This window comes from Hippoglossus hippoglossus, chromosome 8 (genome assembly GCF_009819705.1).
Source record: "Hippoglossus hippoglossus isolate fHipHip1 chromosome 8, fHipHip1.pri, whole genome shotgun sequence".
NCBI lineage: Eukaryota > Metazoa > Chordata > Actinopteri > Pleuronectiformes > Pleuronectidae > Hippoglossus > Hippoglossus hippoglossus.
The window spans coordinates 19,106,583-19,130,521 of record NC_047158.1 but is presented as its reverse complement, the minus strand read 5'-3'; the positions used below and the strand labels follow the sequence as shown (position 1 = coordinate 19,130,521).

The 23,939-nt window shown below is 44.2% G+C and overlaps 1 protein-coding gene across 2 annotated transcripts in view; it reads left to right on the top strand.

Annotated features, from left to right (window-relative positions):
* Positions 1-23,939, top strand: part of LOC117766396 (protein shisa-8) — a 71,883-nt gene that overhangs the window by 2,758 nt on the left and 45,186 nt on the right. For both annotated transcript variants that reach the window (XM_034593389.1, XM_034593390.1), the window contains exon 3: positions 70-708. In XM_034593389.1, the coding sequence (XP_034449280.1) occupies positions 146-708 (563 nt within the window). In that variant the 5' untranslated portion in view covers positions 70-145. The remainder of the gene's footprint in view (positions 1-69; positions 709-23,939) is intronic.

Genomic DNA, 23,939 nt, shown 5'->3' with positions numbered 1-23,939 from the left:
TAAATGAATATAATTTGAAGCTCCGGGCGTATTTAACTTTCTACTTCTTTGTTGTTTTCTCTAACCTAGGAACTTTAATTTGGGCCTCTAATTAACAATTACACATCAGCTCTGAGCCGCGAGACACTGGAAGTGTAAGTTCAAGATGGCCACCTCCATGCATCCACTCTTGAGAAGCGCGTTGCTGGCCGTTCTGCTGGGTTTGACCTCACTGGGTGGACTGGGCTCTCGGCCGTCTGGTCAGGCTATGGCCCAGGTCCCCGCCAACAACCAGACTGAGTCCTCTTTGTTGTCAGAGGTCGCCCTGGCAACACCCACACCAGAAACCGAGGACCAAACGGCTCCGAGCGACGGCAAAAGATGCTGGGGTTACTATGATGTCATGGGCCAGTGGGACCCTCCCTTCAACTGTAACGCGGGCATCTACCTGTTCTGCTGCGGCTCCTGCTTCTACCGCTTCTGCTGCCAGTTCAAAATTCACAGTTTGGACCAGACGTCCTGTTCCAACTACGACACGCCTGTGTGGGCTAACACCGGGAAACCGGCGGCACCCGTCACAGAGGTCCACGAGGAACCAGACCGGGATCGGACCCACATGATCGTGTATATTATCTGTGGAGTGGTGGCCATCATGGTGTTGGTCGGGATTTTCACCAAGCTGGGGCTGGAGAAAAGTCAAGGAGGACAGACGGACATGACCAACTCCAGGTAGGAACTGAGAGCGGTGGAGGATATTGATACTGATATTGATCTTGGGTTTGGGGGGGGGGGGGATCCTTAATTGGAAGATAATGGGTGTCATTGTCATAGTTTAGCTTTGCATAAAGACTGGAAGCAGGATTACTGTAGTTGTACTGTATTGTTTACGTAACTAAAACTAAATTTAAACAAAAAAAAATCCAAAATGTAAAGTTTTATAAGATGTGCTTGTATGTTTGTGGACGGTTTCCTGCACGTAGCACAGCAACGTTTCATTTTTCCCATTCATTTTTTTTTTCATTGCTGTTTCCCTGTTTCCAGTCATAATCCTAAAATCAGCTAATTGGCTGCTGATTCCAGCTTCATGTCCCTCATGTCTACAGATAGTAAAGTGGTATCGGACTCACACGTGTGCATTAACACTTGACGGTGGTGAAGTACGGCTAAAACAACATCCACAACCAGATGAACACAAACCAGCTTCACCGGCCGTCTCTGCCTCCTCTTGCGCATTAACGTGATTTGATTGGTTGGTGCCTCCGTTGCCGCGTGAAACAATTGAGCTCTGCTGAACTTATGTAGCGCGAGCAACACGACACAAGGGAACCACAATGCAGTACGGCGACACATGACATCGCCCTGTTCACAGTGGAGCTCTAGGAAAACAGATGAATGGATAGAAATACTCGTCTATTTTGGAAAAGAAGGAAGACGAGTCCTCGTTGTCTACGGTTCAATGAGCTCATTTGAAAACAAACGTATGGAGGTGATTTCAAGCTTTACTCTGCTGACCAGCTACTGAATGATGAAGATGAGGGGAGGACAAGTTACTTAACAACTCGATTACTCATCTAAAGTAATTCACCACTTACTTTATTAAATTACTCTCATCATAAAGCATCAGGCTTCATGTCCGTCCCAGTGACTGTACGCACTGTACGAAATGAAGTCTGCTTTGTCAGGTGCACATCACGTTAGTGTTTCTGTGTGTGTGTGTGTGTGTGTGTGTGTGTGTGTGTGTGTGTGTGTGTGTGTGTGTGTGTGCAAGAACTCTTGTGCGCTTGTCTGCATATGTGCCAGAGGGTCACCGGCTGGATAATGAATCAAGTGTCTGAATCACAGTGAGGTGATAATGGCTGTGATGTCTGTTTGAAACCACGAGGGAAGGAGGGACAGAGAGGAGGAGGAGAAGGAGCGAGGAGGAGCGGATGGAGGTCAGGAGGGAGGATGGAGATTCAAATGGGTGGATGTCAGGTGATAGTAAGGGAGGAGAGTCTGTGACGGGGGAATGGAGCTACAGCGGTGTTGTGCTGTGTTTTTCTCTGTATTGGTGGAGCCTGTTTCACATTGATGGGTGATTGATTGCTGCTGTGACACAACTCTGACTTTGGCAATGTGCGGCCTCCAGTGAACGATGAGGAGGCAGAGGGTGGTTTTTTGGTAGGGTGGGATATCGAGTGGATCTCGCTGGAGCGCGTCCAACGGCTAATTCTAGTGCAGAGAACAGGGGGGTGTGTGTGAGTGAGGGGGGGGTGACCAGATCATTGGGTGTTAAGAGTCCGGAAATGGTGTCTCCTTTAAAATCCTATCATTGCTGGATCTCCTCTCACGCTTCCAGGGAAGGAGGAGGAGGAGGAGGAGGAGGAAGACGAAGAGGAGGAGGAGGATAGCCGTGGACATGAGTCAACCATAGCACAATGAGAGCTGTCTGCTTTTGGGACATTTTATTCCCTGAATCAAATAAATGTGTGAATTGAAATACTTGAATCCAACGTTTGCTTTGGAGACGTTCCTTTGTTTGCACAGTAACACGGCAGTGACAATAATTCAATACAATTGTATTTGTGTACCACTAAATCATAACAAACATTACCTCAAGGCACTTTACATAATAAGGTCGAGACCTAGAAAAAAAGAAAACCCCACAGTTTCACGATGTGGCTGCGTGAGAGAGGAAACAAAGACCACAGCACGGGAGCTAACCGCTGTGGTCATGTGACGAGAGCACAGCTGAAGCATTACGAGGCGAGAGATACAACGACGATGATGAAGGGAGAAAGTTATACAAGAGAGTAGGAGGTGGCGCCGAGTGAAGGGCTGTTACAATCCTGCTGAATCGTCCACCGAGAGCCGTGGAAGGCTGGTCGGCTCTGTGATCACGCTGCGTGGATAATGATCGTCTGAACAAGTCTATTGTGTGTTTATTTAATTGTCTGAAATGTCTGAAACGACCCCAAAATATGATAAATACCTCTGACAAGTAAGTTGTGTGTCAGCCCCGGGTCCGTTGGTTTGTTTGTCGCAATGGTTACACAAAAACTACAGATTTCCACGAACCTCGGTCAGGAGACGACCTCTTTTATTTTGGATTGGATCTGGATCAGGGGACAGACCCAGGATTCTTAGATTAAAGATTGTATTTGGACATTTTCATAGATTTCCAAAGGAATCATTTGTGGATCTTGATGAAAACAATTAGGGGATTGATATCTATAAAAGGCCGACACACCTGATGATGCTAAGGTGCACAACTGAAGACATGTCCCTAACATCTGGATTAGTCAGTGCGGTAGAACATATAAGGAACATTCTCCATCTTGTCAAATGTCCTAAAATGGAACAGTGTTTAGACTAAAAAGACATAGAGGTAATGACGTCTGATCTACTGAGCCGCCACATGGTTTTCATAGTGCTGCCATACAAGCCAGTAGCCAGTCAGATTTACTTTTAGCCTCAGCACACCCTCAAGTTCGGCCTGTACCTTTGATTAAAAGCCTGAAACACTCAATGACGCTAAGGTGCTCATGTCCCTAACATCCACTGGTAGTTGGTAACTTAAATTGTGCAGAAGACCTTCAAACTCAAGGGATATTCACCATCTTGTCCTACATTCTGAAATGAGTGTATGGATGATTGAATTTAAGGGGACTGCTGGGGCTTGGCTGAGATCTGGAATGTCTTCCTATAGCTGCGTATTGTGTGTCCACTTTGTGTCTCTGTGGATGAGGAGGTGAAACAGTGTGTCACATCGATTTAAGGACATCGCGTTTTTTTAAATCCATTCTCAACCTGCATACATTTGACAACGGGACACATTCACCCGGCTGAGAGCGGTAAAATGAATTGTGAGTCTACGTGCAGTCGTATGTGTGTGTGTGTGTCTGTGTGTGTGCACTCGACAAATAAATCCAAGCAGAAAGCAGCTAAGGTGGTAATGCGCTGAAACCTCGGGTCAGGCAATCACAACAGGCAGCGGCACAATGATACATAGCAGCACATGCACACATGAGCATGCACACGCCCCCTCCGTCACACTGCTGCTCATCTCCCAAGTAACTGTTTGTGTTGTGCTTTCAGTCTGTGTCTGTGGAAACCGCTGCAAAGCAAAATTAAAAATGAATTATATCCTTTGAAACACGATCCAGCCGTGGGGGAATAGATGTGACGAATCAAGTTTTTAAATTTGAGCGAGAGCTCGGCTCATGTCGTCGTCGTTGACTGCAGCTTCAGTGGAGGTTTAGACGGAGGAGGAGAGAGGAAGAGGAGGCAGAGAGGAGCACGTCACAGCACAGCGGTTAAAAGCTGACATTTTGCATCAGTGACTTTGCAAAGTGTATAGAAGTGAACGTCGCTAAATCTCAGTGCCGCACCAGCGTGATCCGAGACGCCCCCGCTGTGAAACAACCGTGCACGCTGCAGCGGTGATAAACAGAACCGGAGTAATTAAGGTGTTGGTCAATAAATATTCTGCACATAAACCTCTGCAGAATACAGTTGTAGAGCATTACTGCAAACACAGCTACTGATGCATTAAGCACTTTAAAAGACAATGAAACAGCCCAAAAACACAAATTATTGAAATGCCAGGCATGAATTAATTCCAGGGTTAGAAGAGTGAGCATCAAGTGAGCAGAGTATAAATAATCAGGCAACGTTTTCTACAAGCACAATTAAATAATCAAGGACAGTGGATAAGCCTTCGCCAATATTTACTGCAGGCTAGTACTTTACACTGTGCCGTAGAGTTAGGGTAAGAAGGTTTTCATGTCAAATTAAAGGTAGGATTGGTAAGTTGTGGGTAAAATATGTGAAATCATTGGCCAGCCTCGTCAAATCCAAGTTGCTTGTGATCAGTGTTGCATGTTATTGTTTGTGAGCGGAGAAGAGAATTGCTTTTATGAACATATTCACATTGTCTATGGTAGTATAACTTCCCCTTCCCTACCCTTAGCCACCCAAGTAAATAACACATATTATTTAATATGCAACATGCAGCTCATCATTTGGGGGCAAACAAAAGTTCACTCAACCGTAAGATGTGGAAGTTAAAGCTATTCAACTCATATGAGGGATTATCAATGATAATATTCTGTTTGTTATCTTCCTCTGTGACCTTTATAAACACAACGGTTTGTTACATCACACAGATCATGATGAGACATTTGGCCGATCAAGTGCTTTTGTTTTGGGTTTGGTGCAACGAGCGACCGCTTCATGCCTAAATCTATTTCATCTGATACCCACACACACACACACACACACACACACACACACACACACACACACACACACACACACACACACACACACACACACACACACGCACACACACACACACACACACACACACACGTCCCTCTCATTCCCCTTAACAGCATTGCACCACTTATCATAAGTTATTCCTCTGAAGGGCCATGTGCTCAAGGGCACAAACGATTGAATGACCCACCAGGGATCTAAACAACCGTTTCCATCGGCCGTTCTATTCCTCCACTGTATTGTGTTTCATCAACAGCGCTCCCCTCTTTCCGCTATTGTTCAACCGCGGCGGCGCTTTTCATCATCGCCCTTGACAGGTGTGTTTAGAGCCAAGAGATAAACATGTGCACGCAGCGGGGCGGTTACAGCGGCGGCCAGATGAACATTGCGTTGGGAGCTTTGTAGTCAGAATAAAGGCGTGTGTGTGTGTGTGTGTGTGTGTGTGTGTGTGTGTGTGTGTGTGTGTGTGTGTTTCTGCCATGTCATAACTTCAATAATTTTCTTTTTTCATCTAGAACAGAAAATATCAAGACCTGCTGATTAAAACGATCAAATAAAAAAATCAAGCAAATAACCCCCAAAACAAAACATCAAACTATTCCTCAAATTGACTTTGCACTTCACAAAGAAACTCATCACTAATGTAAAATGTGTCTCCGGGCGTCAGCGCTGATTTCACCTCTATTGTTCGAGCCGTTGCTTCTCTCACCCTCGCTTCAGCAGGAGCTCCAACAAGAGTCTCATTTGCCCTGTTAATTCAACTTCCTCCATCTGAACCCAAAATAAACTCTTTGATGCTGCAGCGGGACGAGAAAATAGACTCCCGAAGTGCAGCGTTAACTCAAACCGCCACGTAATTATAATTCCTCCAGTGTTGCTCGTCGTGCCGTTCGTTAGTCTCCGTGCATATTTCAGGCTTAGAGTGATAATTGTGAGTGTTTTTTTTTTAAACCTGGGCCTTATTTTTGTGCCATCTCTCACATTTGAGTTGTTAAAAACTTTCTGTGATCTTTGGCACTTTGGATTTTAAAAGGGATTTAAAACATTTTCACACACACACACTCACACACACACACACACACACACACACACACACACACACACACACACACACACACACACACACACACACACACTGCGGTTACTAAGCAGGGTGTTGGATTTCGGCCAGCTAACAGGCTTGAGAGTTTTCTTCCACGCAATTGACTTTTTGGATCGCGCACACATCCAAATTAAGGATTTAAAAAAGTTTTTGAAGTAAACAACTCGGAGGAGCAGCAGCACACTGTGGGATGGTGTCAGGTCAGGATGTGTTTTATCCTGGGTTAGTCTCCACCGAGCTAAACAATGCCAATCTGATCAGTTTCACAGCTTCTCGTGTGAACTGTGACTGACTCAGGATGACCTCACACATAATCAACATTTGACATCCTGTAACACAAACTGAAAGACGGACGACTCATCTCCACCTCCACACGCTTTCCAGGCTTGAAGCTGAAATATCGAGGATACGAACGCTGGCATCTCGTGCACTTGGAGCCTCATCATCAGTTTCTTGCCCAAGGACACTTCGGCACACGGAACGAGGAAGAGTGAGCCACAGCCAATCCGTTAGAGTGCTTCTAACCAACTTACCAAACCTGACCCGAACCCCACAGGCTTTCTGTTGTTTGCGTCTGAACCTGAACACGCTAGTACTAGTACAAATACTTATGCAAGATTGGTGTATTTTTACATCTAATATACTTGTTTAAAGGATCCCAATATGTCCTGCAGGCGTGTCTTTTCACATGCGTGTCCCACAGAGGCGGCGGTACCAGTTGTTGTGATTGTAACTCCGCACCACACCTCAGTGCAGCACAGCTCAGAGAGACAGATTGCTGCAGAGCGTTTGAGTTCCTCAGCTCATCTGTTGCTGCAGCGGCTCCACGTCAGCTGATCTCCATACTCTTCTTCTCCTCACGCTCCCGCTGTGCGCTGTTTTTTCTATTTCCTCCTTATTTCCTCCTTTCTTACATCCTGTTGTTTTCCTCTCCTCTTTATTCACCTCCATTGCGCGACGACACAGCATCTGCCAAAACTCAGGCTGAAAAGTATGACAGATGGTCAAAATTAAATCAAAACGGCCTGATATCATAAATATGTATTCAGTGTTTGAATGATCCCTGTAGACACTTTGTGCACATTAATAAAACAGTGAACATTTGTTGGAAAAATATATAAAATCATAGTTTTTTATTTCACACATCATAATAGTAACAATGGTAATAAATACCAATATTTCTGCACAATGTATGTAGTTTATCATACGTATTTTAAATGTAATTTATGCATAATAGCCTGATGGCTCATTGTGAGAGGAAAGAAGATGGAAGATGTCATCCATCTCCTGTTTGCTTTGATATTTTAAGGTCAATATTGTATTGAATTTAGCTCATGAGGGTTTTCAGAGTTTACAATATTTGCTTCACGAGTTGAAATCCTGAAAAGAGAAACTTCAAGCAAAGAGTCATTGTTACTCCTCAAAGCAAAAATGATTATGTCCTCCGTCTCTCTATTATTAGCTTTCTTCAACAAAAGCACAATATATTCTTTTAACCTTCCTCACATCTTCTCTTTCTCTGCGGTTATTTCAAAGAAATTTAAATGAAAATACAACAGCGAGGCTCAAACTCGCAGTTTCCGTGTCTCGGCTCCTGCAATTTATTTTCATACCAAACCAAGGAGGGGAAAAAAATTCCCAGAAGTCGCGGCTCCTCTTCACCACCATCATCATTTCTTATTTCCAATCTTTGCTTCGTATTAATATTTACTCATTCAATCAAGGGTTCTATTCGAATTACCTTTCAAGCCTTTGATTGAAAAATAAATAAATCATCCCCTCAGCAGGAGGCTGGACTCAGGGTCGAGTTCCACAACAAACTTGCATAAAAGTTTGTCTAATAATCTGATAACCCCCCCCCCCCCACACACACACACACACACACACACACACACAGCCGTCAATATCAATGTGGGCTGTGAACCAGCATCTGTGTCTCTTCTGACTCTGTCATGTGGAGGCTCTGTGGGAGGCTTGTGGGCGGAACCATTGTTGAAATGCATCGCCAGTCAATCAAAGCTTTGCCGTCTCCTGGGACAATTGTGTCAGTGTTGCTTTGTGGCTCTCTGTGTGTAAAGAGTGTGTAAACTTTGGTTGTGTGCGCTTGTGTGTGTAGCATCTACTGTACATGGAGTTTGGGTACACGCCGTCCACCGTGGACTCCATTTTCACTCCAGTGATCGCGGTAATGGTCTTGTCCCAGTGTAGAGTGACGCAGGCTCCAAGTCGCCCTGACAGAAAATCAAGTGCTTACATGTAACTGTTTGCTGGAGCGCGCAGAGTAACAAGCATCACCGCTGTCTGTGCACTGTAGCTGGTCTTCTCTCTCTCTGCTCGTCTCCTGTCTGTCCGTCTTTCTGTCCAGCCGTCTCATTTTTATTCATCACCATGTCACCTTTCCCATCTATTACCCAGCTCTTAATTTCTTTGCTATCTGCCCTTCGACCCGCTGGTTCCTTCTCAGCTTTTTAATATCTTTCACTCTGTGGAGGGAAGGAAACTGAAATATATCACCCGCAGGTAAAACAGCTGATACCTGAAGAATGTTGAGTATCCAAAAAGCTAGTCTCATGAAATTAATGTATTCATTCATGCATTTTACCATTGTTATTGCAATCCTGCCTCCTCCATGTTAGTTGACGTGGGCCAAATTAAAAAATCTGTCTATACAGTTAAATCATTATATTACTGATGGCACAAAGTTCAGTCTTTTCCTCCCTTTTTTATTCTAGCTTTCAAAACCAGAAACCAATATGTCGTGCTGCGTATGTTTTCCCCAGTTTCTCTCTCCTGTCGTCTTTGCCCCTCTCTTCCCCGCCTACATTTGCCCGTCATGGCTGTGCCTCTCGGCTCTTATCTCTACACAGCATCATATCTGAGAGAGAGAGCTTATACTTCACACGCAGATTAAACAAGAAGAAGAAGGATTTTCCTCCCAATCTATCCCCTATCCCTTTTCCCTATCGTCCAAAAAATAATTACCTGCTAGCTTGTTTTGCCCAAACCCTCGTGCATGTTCCGTGTTGTGGAACAGAGATGAAACGAAAAGGGGAGGATGAGTGTTGATGAAGAGGAGGGGGATGGCACTCTTGACTTTCATCCCTTACTGTTCATTTTACATTCGAAGGCTCGTGCTCCTCTCGTTCCTTTTCCTGTCTCGTGGCTCTTTCTCCCACTCAGTGCCACTGATTTCCCCACATTCATCAGCATGCTACAAGAACATGTATCGTGAAGAATGCCGCCAAAGCCGAGAGACACGTCGATGTAGCCGTCTGATATCACACGATTGTCACAAAGTACATTTTACATGTTACTTGATGTGTTTTTTGCAACATTTGGGTCAGAAAACTTGAGTTTAAATGTTTATAGAGCAGCAGAACATAGTTAGTTTGGCGTCAAGGCTCCGACCAGATACCGTATCATTCCATTGATAGTATAGGAAGTTGTAGGAAATATCTTTACCCCCCCGTCGGAGCCTACAGGTGGATGCTGGGGTGGAAGAGACGCTGAAAATAGACGGAGGATTGTGGAGAGTGAGACAGGTCACATGATTGGAGCAGTGCAGCTCCAGTTGGCGGCTGAACTAGCTACCAAAGCGTCGCTGCATTTATCCTAAAAACAATGGTCACGTTCTTCTGGGGCTGGTCTTTATCGTCACCCTCTTTTCAATCGTTTCCTCACCAACACACAGACTCTCTCTCTCTTTCATCTATGAACTCGGTTACACACTCAAACTTGTTGCGACAGGCTGCACTGGGCAGTTCCTGCGTTGGGAACAATCTCTGCAGCACTTTTTCACTGTTGAGGCCCAAAAAACCTGTGTTATTTATCTTCCTCTCATACAGACAGACAAGCAGGAAATGAGAAAATGTGCACGTTTTTCTAGTTGGTTCTTCTCCAACAGTTACAAGGTTCCTCCCATATTTCTACTCTTCTCATTATAACCCTTTAAAAGTTATCATACCATCAGCCCAGTTTCTATCCTTGGTTTGTATTTTTCCTTCTTTGTAAAGCGTACATTCAAGATTCCTGCTCCGTTCAATGATAATTCTGTGACACAAAAGAGAGTTTTTTCTTCCCACAGTGTGTTGTTGCTGTTCCCCGGCAGCTGAGTGGGGGTTTATTCTGTATGTTGGTGGTGTAACATGTCGTATAATTGATGAGACGGGACTCTGGGGAGGGAACAAGGCCCATAGTCGATAAAACCACGGTATGATTTTGTCTTCTGCTCGACTCCCATTAACCTCCCCCCTCCCAACCCTTCCACACACACACACACACACACACACACACACACACACACACACACACACACACACACACACACACACACACACACACACACACTGAGAATCACAAACAGCCTATTCAACAAACCAGCATTAACGGCATTAGCAGCAGCACAGAGCCGTGCTCGCAATTTTCACATTCGCGGTCTCAAAATAGACGTTTTTACACTTTTCTAAAAGGCGGCCGTCGCTTCAGAACAGACTGGAAGAGAACAAGATGTTTTCAGGGAATTGATGCTTTGGCAAAATAACAAACATGTATCTGATTAACACGCGCTCGGCCTCTCTCTCTCTCTCCTACTTTCTCTCATGCACACACAGAAACAAACCCGCTCTTTCCCTGTGCCTTAAAAATAATTTGTTTTTGTTTATGCTGGATAAAATATGCCTGTCCACCGTGTCCCCCGTCTCTCTCTCCATCACTCCCTCACTCGTACTGCAGCTATCCTATATGAGGACTCTGCATTGACTTCCATTCATTGTGGACCCACTAACCAAAACCCTTATCCCTTAACCTTAACCTCACCACAAAATATATTTGTATTTCATTATGTTGCCTCATGACACCAGACTCTTGTAACTGTTTTAAGTGTTTTACGATACGAAGAGACTAAGACAACAACCCGTGTGCTTCACAGAGGCAGCAGCAGCAGCGTGTATCTCTACTATCTGTGTACTGAGCAGGATTGTGTTTGCTCTTTGTACTCAGGATTAATAATACTGCGTTTGAGCTATAATGAAAATCAATCAGGCTTCAGCCCTGCAGTTACAAACGCATGATGACACTATCATAGTACACGAGAGCTGCTGTGCTGGAGGAGTTGTAATGTCGCTGCTCTGCCCAATTTAAATTCAATAACGTTTTCCTACCTGCGACTTCTAAGTACTTAGAAAAGCCTCTAATTATCACTGGAGACTCACCCAGTTTTTCTAATTCTCTGTCAACTCGTTCCAATTTATATTTGAATGATTTTTCTGCTGTGTCAATGTTGCCAATGTTGTGTGAAGCACTGGCCGCAATTATTGTTTGTCTACTACTCAAGTGAATGATGCACTTTTTGTTGTGTTATCGTTCCAGCAATTCTGGAATAACACCAAATAAAACAGAATAATAATGAGTCACTCAAGAGTGTTTTAAAGACAAAAAAACAGGGATGTCCTTTTGTGAATGAAAGGATTGGATCAGATTTAACATTTAAATGACTGGAAGTCGCATATGCTGAAAACCGGCTTTAGTTTGTATGTGAAACACACACACAGACACACACGCACGCACACTCAAACATACGCACACTCACACTTGGCAGCATGAGGCAGTCGATATGTGTGTTCTAATTATACTGATGTTGTATCAGCGTTTCAATGTCAGGGTGACGCAACACTGACGCTGGCCGAGGGAACCCTGTCACTGCGAGGAAGAGAGGAAGAAGGAAAGAATAGATGAGCAAGGGAGCAAGAGAAGAACCAGAGAGAGTAAAAAGAGAGTTTGATGTCTTGCCCTTGAGCCGGAGTGTGAAATAACACGGAGTGGATGGAAAATGACAGAGGGAACATAGATTCCTCATCGCTACACGACAGCCCTGATGGTCAAAATACAGCTCACCTTACACATCCATTCCTCCCTCTCTCCAGGCATTAGTCTCTCAATCCATCTCCCTCATCCATCAGCGTCAAACACCCCCCCCCCCCCCCCCCCCCCCCTGCTTCCTTTCTCCTCCCCCGTTCTTTTCGTTATTAACCTGCAGAGCTGTGATCCAGCAATATTTTCATACGGCCACAAATGTCGACACACCCTGTGGCTCCAAGTCACCGGCCTTGTGTTTTTTAGCAGATATCCTCGTCTGAGTGCCGGTATGAAATGGTTAAATCCAGATGTGTGCAGCTAAGTAAAGTGATGACCCTGCCGATTAGGGAGACCACCCTCTCCGTCGCCCTCCGGCTCGCTGGCAGGCTGCTCTGAGGGTCGCCATCGTAGATATTACAAGCTGCGTCTTCTGCAAATCCTCGCCTGAAAACATTCGAAAGGCCAACACCGGAGGACTGAAGGGCTGTACATGAAACATAATCTTCAAAGAGCACGTCTGGAACATACTCGGGCTGCAGAGTATTAAGCCGTTTGAAAAGAGTTGGCAAGTAGAGTCGGAAATGTTTTTTTCAGCCTCGGTCCACGCGAACATGTTCTCGTTTTTAAAACAAATAAGCTTTTTAGTCCGTCTTTATTAAAATACCTAAAAACAAACGCTCATCCGTGTACACTGTGCACGCTGCAGCAAATACGAAGCAGATTGTCGTGTTCGGTTGCTTGGCTGCATTTCAGTAATAATCTGTATGGGTTGAAGTAAAGTTTCCATCACACTTTGTGGGTTTTATGCAGGAAATGTTTATGTTTCTATGGATTCTGCCGTTAACTTCAAGCGAAACACTTTGGCTAATTGAATTTTTTTGCCATGTAAGTGGTCAGCAGCTCCTGTCCACAGTGTATCCAGGCAGCTATCACTGAGTTACTGTGATACTGAGGTAAAACACACAAAATGTGATGATTCTCAGGGAGGATCTGGAATTAGACTCTGAGCAGGAGCAGGATTTCTGAAGCAATTAGTGGCAATCAGGTGTTAAGTGTCTTGAAAGTGCCTTAAATACCACTGCTGCTGTTCCAACTGCTGTTTGTGTTCGTAAACAGGCGAAATCATTCTGCAGTTACTGGGGTTTTTAAAAAACATTCTCGGTTGTGATTATGGGAAACTTGGCCGCAGTAAACACACTGAAGAATATAAAGTGGAGTATGATGACTGCAGAAGAGCCGCTCAGGTTTTTTACAGAGGCTGATGTGAAACAAGCACTTTAGAGTTCAGCTACCGCTCCAGGAAACAAGGTCACTTCATCTGCTCTGCTCATCTTTGCCCTCCCTCCCTCTGTCCTCAGCGATGGAATAAAAAAAACACACCGGTTACCATTAGTCCTTACAACCAATAACCCCGGCCCCTGTTTCCCAGTGTTCATCTGCGTTGTTTAACCACACAGGCTCCCTCGCACCCCCCTACGAGAAAGTGGAGCACGAAGGCGCAGAACCGTGGTTACATAACGCGGCACAGGAGAAGAGAGTGTGAGAGCGAGACAGTTTGGGGAAAAACAGAAACAGAGAGGAGGGGAAACAGAGAGCAAGAAATGGATGGGAATGAAAATGTGAGATAAGCTTGCAGATATAAAAAGAGATCAAGGGAAATGAGGCAGGAGACCAATCAAACCTGTAAGAAACCAGAACTGAAGACGTGTCGTCCAAATGCAGGGTCGACTATTTATTTGCATGAGATTAAACTAAAATATAAGAAAATATATGAAATAAACATTCACCAACAAGAACTTGATGAAACCTCTGCACCACTGTGGAACTTAACAGAATCCATTACAATTTTCTACACTGAATAAATCCTATTTCTTCTTCTCTCCTCTCGTTTCCTCGCTCATAACCTTCTTTTCTCCTCTCCCCACTTCTATTGTACCTCGTCTATTCCTCAGTCAGTTTCCTCTCCCCCCTCCGCTTGCTGTGTTGATCAGTGTGAAATGTATACGGGACATTTACATTCCAGCCACATGGTTCCTCTCCTCCACACTTTTGTACAAATGAGTGCGATAAATCTTAAGGGAGGGGAGGACCGCTGTATGTGCTGCATACATAAATGTGGTAGGAAGGCGCAAGTGGAGAAACCAGATGTTCAGTGTTTTTGCACCGTTCACAACCGTTAACGCTGAAATAGCCACTTTACTCACCGACCGTATGTGGCGACATGAGTTTAATATGGAATACACACTGGATGCTGAACAATCTAATGAAATTGTGGCTTATTTATAGATATTTATGTGAAGAGTGATGGAGGGTGGCACAGTGGTGAAGGTAATTGGTTTGAATTCCAGTTCCTTTTGCATTTTCATGTGTTTCTCTGGGTTCTCTGGCTTCCTCCCACAGAATAAGTCCTGTGATGGACTAGCAAAGTGTCCTAGGCCGTTCCCTGTCTCTTGCCCAATTGGTTTCATGACCACCACCCTTAAAAGGATAAGCACTATTATATGGAAGTGTGATGAAAACTGGGAAAGAAAGAGAGGGAATGACATGATAACAAGCTTTTAAGATAAGAGCTCAGGAAGGAAATAAGATGCATGTAGGCCTACGTACATTTTGCATGTGTATTCATTTTTAAGAAATTATTTAACTTCTTCCTAGGTCCTTTTTTAAATTCATGGCTTGACTTCACTCTTTGCAAAAACCAAATACTTTGTTCTGATGATAAAAGACGGGTCTGTTGTCACTGTGGGTGTTTGTGTTAGGGGGGGGGGGGATTCAATAACAGCTCTACAATAAAGTAAGATTTTACCCATCTGAAATAAATGTATAAAAATAGAAAAATCAATATGAGGCAATCAATGTTGATATTGTGGCGGGCTGCCATAAAATAAATCGATTTTTGGGAAATTATGAGAAAACTAAAACCGTAGCTAAAACTGAAACTGTAGTTGAGTAGGAGGTTTGTCGACGTGGCCGAGGACTCATTTGCGATCTCACTGCAAACATCCCACATGTGGTTCGAGGGATCAGATCTCAAGTGACCACACAATCCAAACTGAAGCTAACTCTGGACTGTCAATAAAGATGATGATGAGCACAACAAAAATCGGAGGATATATTTGTTGTGACTTCTTGGTGTGATCCATGTCCTTTCCACTAACATGAAGGAGGCAGGATTTAGGACAGCCAGCCACCAGGGGGCGATCAAGACACTTTGGCTATAGCTTTCGTGTCGTCTATCTTTATATACACTATAAGGTCAGGAGCTAAAATATATTCAGTTAAGCTTGGCATGTGATAATCCCTTCATTACTTCTCATTCTGTTCCAGCCGCTATCGTTACAGTTTGTTATTTTGCATCTGTACGTTTTTATTGCAGAGCGCTGACATCCCACAAAACTGAAAATGCTCCTTTGGCTACAGTAAGAATACAACTGTCTCTCTTCCTGCTCACTGACACGTCTCATCCCTCCACTCGCTCTCCTGTCTACAGCCCTCCAACACCTCTAAAGAGAAAGGAGCATCCAGCATCCCGCATTCGCTCGTGACACCACACAACTGAAGTGTTGCACTTGCACTCCACTCACATAACACACCTGCTGCTGTGAGCGAGCGGGGACGATAGTTACGCACTTTAAAAAAGGCCCAGAACGCGAGCAGGGCAGGGACGGGGCGGGCAGCATAACTCAATGTGCCACGGTGAAGTGAGAGGAGGAAGATATCACATGGAGCCCAGCATGCATATGTACACACACACACACACACACACACACACACACACACACACACACACACACACACACACACACACAGAGTTGGCATATCAGGCAGGGTTGGTCATTACACGCTGTGGCAGTCCAAAGACCTCATGCTAATAAGTAAGCAGAGTGCTCATAGGCAGATAACTGACTGCAGCCTATTCTGTGTGTGTTTTAATGTGTGAAATGATCCAAAATGGACTCCGACAGTGGACAACTTCATTATTACGACTTCATTGCGACTATTTTTTTATAAAATTCTTGGAGGCCCGTAGTAAATTAGTGATCATATATATCACACGTTAAAATAGTAGTTGTTATGTCTCCTGTTCCATCAGAGGTCATGAAGAAAAACTTGAATTTTCTTTGTGCCCGATCATTAATCTTCTCTGCCACCGTCCTTGGAGACAAACTGACACTTTGGAACTATTTTCCTTTGTCTCTCTGAATTCTCTCAGCTCGGCAGCAGCAACAAGGCTCCTTCACATATATCCTCCTCCTAAATGAGGCTTCAGCCTCTCGGTTGTTAGCTCTGTCACGACAAAACTTGTGTCTGTCAGAATGGGATCTGGTGAAAGCTGCTTATCGGGCCCCAAACTCCGTCGAAGAGCGTTAAGTTGATCCGAGCACATTTGTCCTTCCAGCGCAGTCGTTTCCTGCTGTAACGATGCCTGAGATTTGCATTTTTCATCACGTTCCCTTCAAACTAGGTTACAAGAAAATATTGCTTGTCCATTTCTCTTGAACAGAATGACATTCCTCATCTGCCTGAAGATGTTGCTTGTGTTTCCTTCACCCTGACATTGACCTGGCAGGTACAGAGCCAGTCGGCACCCCCCCTGCAGGACATTAGTCAACTGTTGCACGTTGTCTTTTACCAAATACAATACTATAGCTTTAATGAGATGTGTATATAGGGTCTGGTATTCGCAGCTTCTGCTCTATCAGTCAGTCAATTAGTGAGTGAAAACAGACGGGCAGTAAATCCTGGGCTTTGCATTTTCTTCCTATGCCTCTGTTTCATGTGTCAGGAGACCACAGGTTGTCTGTGCATGCACCTCATCTGTATGTCCATAAGTATTCATTTACACAAGCGCATCGGCACTCTGCATATAATTTAACTACTTTCTGTTGTTTACATCCCGTCTGTAAGTGTGTCTGTACTCTGCCTTCCATCCATCTCGAAGTGATGAGCATCCCACCGGCTCAGCTCATGCTCCTATCTCCAGTCATTAAGTGGATTTATGGCCCCTTCTTTTCTCTGAGCGCTATAGGAACCTTTCAAAGGCAACCAATCAATACGCACTCTCTCCCTACATGTCGGCCCAACCTGATTTCATTAGAGAGGGGGGGTGGGGGGGTGGGGTATCAATAACATACAGCACACACAAGCATCGTGGTCGTTTCATAGCAAGAAAAGCAATATTGGTTCAATATAAATCTCTTCAATAGATTAAATACTTCTTTCAACATTAATAAATGTATGTATATTTAATGCAGACGGCAATGTAAACCGCAGGAAGGTCGCTCTGAGGGATTTTGCATGTTTTGCAGTGATTGAGTGGAAAAATAATAGCAGCTTGCAGAGAGTTTTCCACAGTGCACAGTTCTTCATGGTGCAAAGACCCGTTTTGAAGTACTCAGTTTTTAAATACTACTGTGCAGCTGACTGTTAAACTGAATTTGAAGATGTGGTATATTAACGGGACCTTTCTGCTTCTCATACCTTCTTCACCTCCGTAAGATTCAAATATCAGCCAATAGCAGAGAAAGGCAGCAGTAGACGAAGCCACGTTTCTTTGTGGTGGCGATTGTAACGTTGCACTTACATTTAGTTAGGTGACCTCTCCCCCCCCCCCCCCCCGGGCTACGGTGGATGTGTGAGCTGTTTTCAGGTTGTGAGCCTCGCTGCTCTTCTGGAGAGTCTCCAGGGTCTCGCCTGTTTCCTCTGCGAAAATAATCTCTCTCTGTCGAATATCTCACAAACTTAAATATTTGCCGTTTCAAAATAAAAGCGCTCCCGCGTTGCTGTTGACTGAATCCATTAGTTTTAACGAGGTTTTTATTGTTATCGTTGCAGGACCAGAAGATGCTTCAGTCCGTGGAGTCCTGGCGTTTAGCTGAGAAAATAATCCAACTTTTATCAGAGGAAATACAGTGATTATACCAAAAAAAAACCTTGTTGCAGTGAAATGTGCTGCACACGCACCCAGAGGGAGAGTCCGCTTCTAATCTCGTGATATAACCCATGATGCACCTATTTTTATTCAGTGGAGTGCCCATTTAATTAATACCTCGGAAACCAGTGTCCCGATGCAACAACTTTAAAATCTTTGTATCATAATTGAGACTTTTTCTTTCACAGCCATGAAGAATTAGTAATATATCAATTAAGATGATTTACTATTCAACAATCGATTTTCCTCATGTTCCCTCTGGAGCCACCGGATCATTTACATCGTCTACAATCAGTCCAGGGACACGTGTTTTATTCTGTCGTCTGTGTTCACATCTTAAGGCACAAAAGTTGGCACGAAGGAAACAGTACATTCATTTAAAAGTGTTGGTATTAAGACAGGCCTGCAGGTAACTGCAAGTGTGCATGGACACAAAGCAATAAGCCAGAGAGAGGGGATAGCGGGATGAAAGAGGGGTGGGGTGGTGAAGGCGGGAGGAGAAGATGCTACAAGTGTGTGTGTGCGCTTATATGTGTGTGTCTGTGTGCGTGTAAGTGAATCAGAGGGCAGTTTGTCATGTTGCTGCTCCACAGCCCTGATCCAAGCTGACAGGTGAAGCTAAGCGCAGCTAAACAGCACACGTAACAGAGGGCGAGAGAGAAAGAGAGGGGGGGGAGAGAGGGAGAGGCAGTCAGGAGGCAGCGGAGATAAGGAGAGACCATTAGACCAAAAAAAGAGAGAGAGAGAGGGAGATGAGGAAAGAGGGATGGACATGAAGTTGGGGGGGAGAAAGAGAAATGGAGGGATTGGGGGAGATAGTCGTCAGAGTACAAAGAGAAGAAAGAAACAGCGGAAAGAGGGAGTGACTTTGAGTCAAATGGAAAGCTCGGAAAATGTAGGAGTTCAGATTAACTGGTGAAAGAAATTGAGTAATTGGCATTTAAATAAAAATAGACAAGTGGGCAAGTTAATTCTTCAAACCATCACTCCATTAATCTGTCGCTCTCTCCGCTCAGTAGGCGACCATTGTGCGAGTGCGCTGGAAATGACTGAACGTTTAAATGTGAATTATTTTCTTTGATTCGAGAACACAAGGATAAACATGAATCATTGTCGTAAATACAATCCAAAGAAGTACACCAAGTACACTAACCCTGAGTACAAAAGGAGACAAAGGAGGACAAATAGCAAGGTACAAATATACAAGATAATATCATATGAAGTGAATATTTACTGTATTCATATATTTATGTTGTAGCCACTGGAATAGTGTATGTATGTGTGTGTGTAGTAATGAAACCTTAACAGGTGGGAGAGAAAGTCAACCAAGTAGTGTAGGTTATAAAAAGAGGATGAATGCAGACTGAGGTCAGAAGTAAAATGACACAAGTGGGACGGACTGATTCAAAACCTCCGAGGAAAATCGGACGTACGAAAAAGATGATGAGGAAGAAGATACAGGTGGAGGAGGAGAATGGGAAGGAGGAAGAGGAGGAAGAGGAGGAAGAGGAGGAAAGAGAGGGAGGAGTGTGTGTGTGGATGGAATTAGAAGCAGTCAAGCCAGACAGGCTGATAGATTAGAGTCATTGATGTGATCCATCCTGTAGGTATATGCACTCACTCACGTGAAGGGAAAAGCCGACCTCAGGCTCCTCGTGTGTGTGTGTGTGTGTGTGTGTGTGTGTGTGTGTGTGTGTGTGTGTGTGTGTGTGTGTGTGTGTGTGTGTGTGTGTGTGTGTGTGTGTGTGTGTGTGCGTGCGTGTGCATGTGTGCGTTTGATTTCATGACAAATGAGGAATTGAATGACAGAGTTGCTTATACATTCTGATATTAAACTGCGAGTGTGTCCTTGCACTCTCTCTGTGTGAGTGTGTGTGTGTGTGTGTGTGTGTGTGTGTGTGTAAGTAAACGCTGTGACACTCTACATATTGCGCGCAGGTTTGATGTGTGTGTCTGTGTACGAGGCTGAACTTTGAGCTGAATGCAGCATGAAGGGATTATCTGTGCATGTGTGAGTATATGTGAGCTAAACACAGGTTGACACCTGGCTCCCACTTCTGCTGCGCTGCGTTGCTAAGCCTTTTTCTGAGTGTGTGTGTGTGTGTGTGTGTGTGTGTTGCTTTCTGTTGCATTCATTGCATCGCGTCAATTTGTTGCACTGCATATGCTGACGGATGAATTGGATTTTCGTCATCATCATCACAGGAGCAATTAACTCATCACAAAAGAGGAGCTGAAATGCATCAAATTAGTAAAAAAAAACATTAATTTACAGGGTTTTAAATAACATTTTAAGACTCGAGTGCAGGATCTGAGCTAAATGAAGCAGAGAGAAAACGATGCTGAATGTTCTCAGCCACAGTTTGTTGTCCTTCATCGGAGTCTCCTTGTACATCTGAGCTACTACGTCTGTTTTCTTCTGTCACCTCACTAAACACCTTGCAGCAACATTTGAGGCACATCTCAAAAATGTGACGTCTTCTTAGATCCAGACGTCTTGTTTACAACCTCGGTCGTTCGTCCCCAAGCAGTCGGTAACTGACGTGTTTCCAATTTGCAAAATGCTGCAAAGTCTCCAACAGGTCATCATAATGTGATGAAAACGTTTACATGTCTATATAAAGCTGGAATACTCCACATTTCTAAATGTGTCTTAATCTGGTTAATATTGGAATATCTGTGTTAACATAGTAATAATGTGTACACTTATACTTTAAGAGGATCCGAAATATCTCTGAAGTAAAGTTAATTCCAGTCCAAGTTAAAATGGGAACACTCCTGCCATGAGTCATGAAAACTCCAACATCATAATAAAAGACGTTTCAGCACACGGATGCGAGACAAAAGTTAAAAACCTCCGCACACTCGGTTACATAAAGCTTGAGTAATTCACAGCAGCATGAGATCTACTGTATTCTATTCCGTTTGACGAGGAGCTCCAACGACTTCCCCTGCACCCAGAGGTGCTCCAGCTGTTTTGACAGTCAATGATATCTAATAAAAATAGGTCGATACCTTTCTGTCCATCTGGGTGTGGTGATGGATGACGGTGAGATAAGAGCATACTGAGAACTTTTATGAAATCAATAACGTCCAAGGCTCCACCGGGTGATAGATACTTAGCAGACGAGTATGTGTGTGTGTGTGTGTGTCTGTGTGTAGGTGTATTCATGCATGGGTTATGTGTGCGTCACACTGATGACTGTTTGAGAACAAATCCCTTGAGGAGAATTAATCTGTATGTGTGTGTGTGTGTTTCGTTGTTTCTAAAATAAAGACAGCCCAAAATAATGAGTGCAGGCGGTGACTCAGAGGTTGACATATGGTATTTTTTCTGTGACATCATCCGCGGCAGCTCCACAGCTTTAGCACTGAGATCCTGCCAGCGACTGGTTTATGCTTCTTCCAACATGCTGGCTTTAATTAATTAATTAATTAATTTTTCTATTCAGTTGCCTGTTTATTGCTCCTTCCACGTATCATGATACATATAATTGAGAGATTAAAGCGATTTGTTGAATAAACAGATAAAATAATCAGTCGACTAATTTGAGAATCAATTGTGTGTTTATCAGCTAGAAAAATATGACAAAATTGTGTATATTTACAGACTTTTGCTTCTCTCAAGTACATTTTTGTTGCTTTTCTTTGTTATACAGTTTATCATATAAATTGGATTATGAAGGATTGGTGTCTATTTTTGTTATTCAGAGCATTTTCAGGGACAAACAAATTCCAAATCACATGAATAAAGGACCAGTTTGAAGGATGGTATCCGAGTCTGGGCCTTTCATGTGATAGCTTGTGTTCTTAGCATGAAGTAACATGATCGTCTGCACCGTCTTTGTGGATATGAACAGTTTGCTCATTTAGTTGCTTCTGGAATTATATTTCGTTTAGATGAAACCGGGTCTGATTTTCTTAATTCACCTGGAGAAAACCGCGTTTGGATAAAAAGCTCCTCAGTCGACCTGAGAGTGAAATGTGAACAGAAGAGTGTTGTGACGCAGCAGAGAATAAATCCACTGCAGCTTTTTGTTGGCTCACAGAATACGAGAGAGAAGCGTTTGACCCACAGAGTCCGAGGCTGCTGCCGTGTTGTATGTGCCGCGCTGCCAGAGACCGACCTAAACATGTGACCCTACTATCAACACTGACTTTAACTGAACCGTCTGAATAACCTCAAACGTTCCCTGTGACCTCAAAACTTGATATCAAGTACCGAGACACCATTTTGTTCCAAATTTTTTAAGTGAAACTCCTCCGATGTGCGGTTACACACATGCAAACGCACACAATGAGACTATGAATAAACACACACAGGCCCTGGCATGGCAGGCACTCGGCCATGCCAAGGGACATTATTTGGCAGCTGTCAGCTCTAATCGGAGTAAGGCAGGGCGGGAGACAGATCCAGGCTCTGTACCAAGCCTACAAGGGTGCACTATCTGGCAGCTAAAACATATCAGCATGTCCGCTCCGCGTGTGTGTGTCTGTGTGTGTGTGTGTGCGCATGTATCAGTGCACGGATGTTTATGTGTCAGAGAGACTGGTGTATCAGATCCCCTCTGAGAAGATGCATGCCACCACTTGTGCCACTACAGTGCCCATTTAGCCTACTATCTGTGTGTGTGTGTGTGTGTGTGTATTTGTGTGTGTGTGAGTGTGTGTGTTGCAGTGGATTACTGATAAAGTGAGACTTCAAGTGTTGGGTCTGTCATTTCATAACGCCACAAGACAAAGAGAAGCGGGGAGAGATAAAGAGACAGATAAACTAACAGAGAACGGACACACACACACACACACACACACACACACACACACACACACACACACACACACACACACACACACACACACACACACACACACACACACACACACACACACACACACACACACACACTATATCTAAGCATCTCTCTCTCTCTCGTTTCTCCTCTTACCCACAAAAGCTTTATTTCACATTCTGGCTCAAACATCCCATTCAGAGGCAGCAGCTTTATAACAATAACTCTGAACTTCAGCTTCATTTACATAAGAATCCCACAGTTTGGAGAAGCTGCTCATTGTCGCCGACATGTAAGTGAGTGCGGAAATCCTACTTAATCCTGCAAAGTGTAAAAAAACTAAACACATAAGCACAGTGAGTAACGTTCCCTAAGTGGGCGGATGATCAGATCATTTGGTCATAAGGCGATAATGGATTTCTGTTGTTGTTTTTCTCATTTGCAGTTTTTTCCATTTGTAATCAAAGAGGGACAAAGAGAAAAACAGCCCTTGCGTGGTCGCAAACTCTCGTACGTCCTCCTGCTGCTTCACTCATGTGCTTATTTTGAAATTCACGCTCCCTGCCCTGGAGGACCGCACGCAAACACACACACACACACACACACACACACACACACACACACACACACACACACACACACACACACACACACACACACACACACACACACACATGCACCCATACCCGTACAACGCCCACCCACTGTAACCTCTCCAAATTACCACCCCTGAGAATTTAAGGGGTGAGTCACACCCGAGTGGCATCAATTATCTCCCTCTAGGCACAACTGTAGGTAGGAGACCAGCGGCTGTGTGTGTGTGTGTGTGTGTGTGTCTGTGTTTGGCAATGTGCGAGCAGTGATGTGTGTTTTTTTTTTTCTGTTTGTGTAGGCTGCTCGGGTGGCAACAAGCAGCGCTACACACAATTATACAGCATCAGTGTTTGAAAACAGCAGGGTTGTATCTGTGTGCTCCTCACTTGGTTACAGGCCCCTAGAATCATCCGTGGGGTGCCTCGTAATG